Below are 4,627 nucleotides of genomic sequence, written 5' to 3'. Positions count from 1 at the left end.
AAAATTACTTCCGAGTTTGCCACTGAGGCGTGCCTCATAATCCGATAATGGTTTTTGCAGGTACAGCCCCATAATTCAAATACCGTTTAACACTTCTGCCACTATGCTATTTTCCGTGTGAGGCAATGACAAAGCTAACCTTTACGGAGGATATGGCGCAGTACAACGGCTCAAGCAAACAGCTCTCCATGCGTGTTCTGTGTACTAAGCAGAAAAACAGCACCGGTGCCCGCATGGTAATGTTTAACATCAACTCACACATCTCGTGTTGGACTGAACGTCGAAGAAATTACTCTTAACCGTAAAGATTACTGCTAATTATTATCAATCAAAGCATCCACCACAGAAACCTTCGCTTACGTCGATTCCCACAGTGCATACGTTCTGCACATTTTTTTTTTTAACTTGTGTTAAACTGTGCCAGCAGGTGAGCTTGATACCGTTTCTTCACTTGACGTAATTAACCCTGTGCGTAGCTCGGAGCATGCATCCGTGATTTCTTTCAGTTGTAATTCATGACATGCAAGGGAATATAAAAACTCGCCAGTTTCAGGCAAAGACTTTTGGGTATGCTCGTCATTTCGATAAGGAGAGCTCTTAATCCACCTACAAATATCTTGCACTTGCGCTTATTGCTCTCTCGTAAGAGAGAGAGAGAGAACAACTTTAATGAAAATGCCTGCAGAGTCGGTTAGGCTCCCTCCACGCAGGGAGGACAAGCATTTACCGCGACCCGGCCACTACGTCAGTCTCGTGCATTGTGCTCCTCGAGGTCTTGGTTCCTCGCTACTTCCACGGATCCGAGAGGGCCGCCGCCCCCTTCCTCGGGGTGCTGCCCCCCTTCTCCTCGGTTTCGCGAGGTCGCTGCCTCTCTAGAGCTGCCGAGACTTGCTGGACGGCCTTGAGTTGTGTATCTTGGTCATATCTCCTCGTTGCAGCCTCTAGCTGCGGCGGGATCGTCGTTTTCTCGCTGGCTTCTCGTGGATTTATACTACAGTCCCAAAGGATGTGAGCCGCGGTGTCTCTCTCCTTAGCGCACAGTCTACACACGTCACTCGCGTACACGCTCGGACACACGTGTTTAGCTAGCACCGGGGTGAGCAGGGACCCCGTCTGTAATTGCCTGTGTAACAATGCCTCCTTCCGGGTAAGCCTCGGGTGAGGTGCCGGCATAGTCTGTCTGTTAAGTCTGTACCACTTCACTATTTCGTTGAAGGTGGTCATCTTGTCCTTGGCACTGCACCGCGACCAACACTCCGAGTCGGCCGTACTTGCAGCTGCGCGGTTGGTTAGTCCTCGCGCGGCCGAGTTGGCCGTCTCGTTGTGGTTCACGTTCCCGCGTTCCGACACGTCACTACCCATGTGGGCCGGAAACCACTTGATCACCACAGCGCTTTTGCGTCCGATGTCTTCGGCCTTGCGCAGTATGCGCGCAGCCTCACTACATACCCTACCCTTGGCGTAGTTCTTCACTGCCGTTCTAGAATCACACAACACTGTAGTGCATGCGGGGTCGGAGACGGCCAAGGCGATGGCCACCTCCATCGCCCGGTGCGCCTCTCGAGTCCGGACGCTCGCCGCGGTCTTCGTTGCACCCGTCGATGCCCCGACAGCCACCACCGCGTATGCGTCGCTGCTCCCTCGGTACTCCGCCGCGTCCACGTAGATGGCGCCTTCTTTTCTGGCGTGGAGGTCCACGAGAGCCCTGGCCCTCGCCAACCTCCGCTCCTTGTTATGCTCGGGGTTCACGTTCCTCGGGATCGGGCAGACCCTGAGCTTTCTGTTGATGCTATCCGGTATAGGTACGTCTTTCTGCTGCTCGCCTTCCCTCGGCTCGAGGCCAAGGTCCCGCATTATCTTTCTTCCGGTTCTCGTTTCAGAGAGACGCTCGAGTTGCGCCGTTCTCTGTACTTTGGCTATTTCGTCCAGCGTGTTGTGGACTCCCAGCGCCATGAATTTTTCGGTGCTCGTGCTCCCGAGGAGGCCGAGTGCCGCCCTATACGCCTTGCGTATGGTGGCGTCTATCTTGTTACATTCCCTCGGCCTCCAGTTGTGGAAAGCGGCCACGTACGTTATGTGGCTAACTGCGAAGGATTGAACGAGCCTAGTCAGGCTCTCCTCCTTCATCCCCGCTCTTCTGTTGGACACCCTCTTGATAAGTCTCATTGCCGCGGCCGGTTTGGCCGCGAGCTTGTTGACCGTTTCACCGTTGACTCGGTTTCGCTGGATGAGCAGCCCGAGCACTCGAATCTTCTCGACCTCCGGTATTACTTGTCCTCCCGCTGTCTTGACCGTGATCTTGGGCTGCTCGTACTCGACTTCCATATTCTTTCTTTTCCTGCCCGCTCCTGTCGGTGGAATCACCAGCAGTTCTGACTTGGCCGGAGAGCAAACGAGTCCAGACCCGCCCAGCTGCTCCTCGATGGCGTTGACCGCTTCATGCAGCGTTGTCTCGATGTGTCCGTCGCTTCCTCCCGGTACCCATAGCGTAACGTCGTCGGCGTAGATGGTGTCTCGGACTCCCGCTACTCTTTCTAGCCGGTTGGCCACCCCGACCATCACGAGGTTGAAGAGAAGCGGGGAGATCACCGAGCCCTGCGGAGTTCCGACGCTTTCCAGCTTCTTCTCTTCGAGCTGCAGGTCTCCCGCGCAGATTTCGGTGGTCCGTTCCGTCAGGAAGTCTTTGATGTACTGGTATGTCCTTCTGCCCATGTTTAGTCTGGATACTTGGGCCAGGATAGCCAAGTGCCTCACTTTATAGAAGGCGCTCTGCAAGTCCAGCCCGAGGATGGCTCTGTTGTCCTTGGTGCCCGTCGTATCGTCGATGATCTCGTTCTTCAGTAAGATCATGGCGTCTTGCGTCCCGAGCTTCTTCCGAAACCCGATGATGGAATTTGGGTAAAGCTCCGATTCTTCCAGGTAGTGGGGCTTATACTGCATTGACGTCGTCGTGGTGGTGGTGGGAGAGGGGGAGGGCAGGGCAGAAAACTTTTTTTTTCTTTTTTGAAGGAAAGGGGAAAACGGATAGAAGGGGGGGGGGGGGGGGGGGGCTCTACGCATGATAGTCCCTCGCAACCTTCTCAATGGGCCCACGATACCGCGCCTGGAGAATCGCAAGGCAGCCTCCCCCTGCTCTTCGCTGCCTATTAATTTACGTAGGAACAAGGGTGGGAGGTGCTTATGGTACCCCCACATGATGTGATTCAAATTGGCTTTGGTTGTACAGCAAAATTTCCAGCTAGATGAGTGGTAGAGAGTGGTGTCGATGAGGTGGGGGGAGGGGGGGAAGGAGAGGGCCAGGTGTGAATGCCACTGTCTCCACAGCACCTCGCACCTGCGCGAGGATTTGTTTATTAGCTGCGGGAAGATTAAACGTTCTAGGCGGTAGCGGCTACAGATGTGAAAAGTTGGAAGGCGATACCGCGCAGTTAATGTAGCCGCTGCCGCAACGGAGCCTGGCTCATCTAATGCCTGCGCCCGGACCGTAAATAAACGGGCGCAGGCTTGAAGCGCTTCGTTTCTGGCAAGACCAGCGTGCGCGGCAGTCCATATTGTTATGTTCCCATTCACAGAAACGAAGTGCACCAATGCAGCCGTATACACTTGAATCTGTCGGATCGGATCTGTGGGAGTCATGATAAAGCAAGTGGAAAGTTTGTCACCTCAAGGGAACTTGTCATTTTGTTCGTCCTGTCAGAAATCACAAGTTCACAGCATCGAAGGGAACTAAACCAAATTCCTCACAGTAGCTTAACGAAGGGTTCAGCATAAATTATTTAACAAACAGGTCATTGTACTTTTCGAATTATGAACTGTCTGTGTTTTATCAACGAAGCGTGCTGCCTTTCGTGCGCATTCGTATCAGCTATGGGACTTTTTTGCAAGAGGTGAAAATTATCAATATTGCAGCTTTTCTCACAAACTTAAGAACATCAAGTAGCTCTTCCATAGGACAAATTGGAATCAACCCAACTAGCAGAAAATTGACGGCAAATAAACATGCGTGAACTTTGAGCATCGGGTCATATAGCCAACGTGTGATATTTCGGTACGGGCTATTTTTCTACCTCACACAAATTTTTTCATGTGTCCAAAACAAAGAGAATTGTTTGTTTGGACACAAAGAGAACAAAGAGAATGGGGGGCACAGCACGATTTCTTTATGCCTAGCATTTGTACCTTGCGGTTATTTTCTGTCCCCCAACTCGTGCATTCTGCCATTCTGCACCTTGGACTTCGCCAATATTCAAACTAAAGCGTCAAATGCCCTTTTTTTCTACAGCGCTGCCAGCGAACGTGTTTTGTACAATGAACCAGTTTCATTCTACCTTCCCATTTATTTGCCATCGTGGTTTAAGTCAGCGAAATTTCTGCTGATGCGAACGTAGCTCGTCCGATATTCAGAATGAGGTGCTTCTTCTTGCTTTCATTGCAATTAGTATGTAGGACCTACGTAGAAAAACCATGCTGTCCGCTTTTACTTCTGTGTAGCTTGCCGGACCGCAAAAGTGAAAAATTATTGCTATGAATGAGCAAAAAACTATGAGATTTGGCACTACATGGTTCCGGCTTATCGCTAAACCAGTTGAACATTAAAGCTTTAAAACATTTAGAGCCCTGTAGGATG

General features: G+C 51.6%; 1 protein-coding gene across 1 annotated transcript; it reads right to left on the bottom strand.

Annotated features, from left to right (window-relative positions):
- Positions 1–786: 786 nt before the first annotated feature.
- Positions 787–2,940, bottom strand: LOC126548411 (uncharacterized). The gene has a single exon (XM_050196549.2). The coding sequence runs from the start codon at positions 2,938–2,940 to the stop codon at positions 787–789; it is 2,154 nt and encodes a 717-aa protein (XP_050052506.1).
- Between the last annotated feature and the right edge of the window lie 1,687 nt (positions 2,941–4,627).

The sequence above is a fragment of the Dermacentor andersoni genome, chromosome 1, assembly GCF_023375885.2.
Source record: "Dermacentor andersoni chromosome 1, qqDerAnde1_hic_scaffold, whole genome shotgun sequence".
In the NCBI taxonomy this organism is placed as follows: domain Eukaryota; kingdom Metazoa; phylum Arthropoda; class Arachnida; order Ixodida; family Ixodidae; genus Dermacentor; species Dermacentor andersoni.
Note: the sequence above shows the minus strand (reverse complement) of the source record. Positions and strands in the feature narration are given on the sequence as shown.

Coding starts and splice junctions, on each gene's coding strand:
- LOC126548411 (XM_050196549.2), bottom strand. CDS start 2,940: ATGCAGTATAAGCCCCACTACCTGGAAGAATCGGAGCTTTACCCAAAT.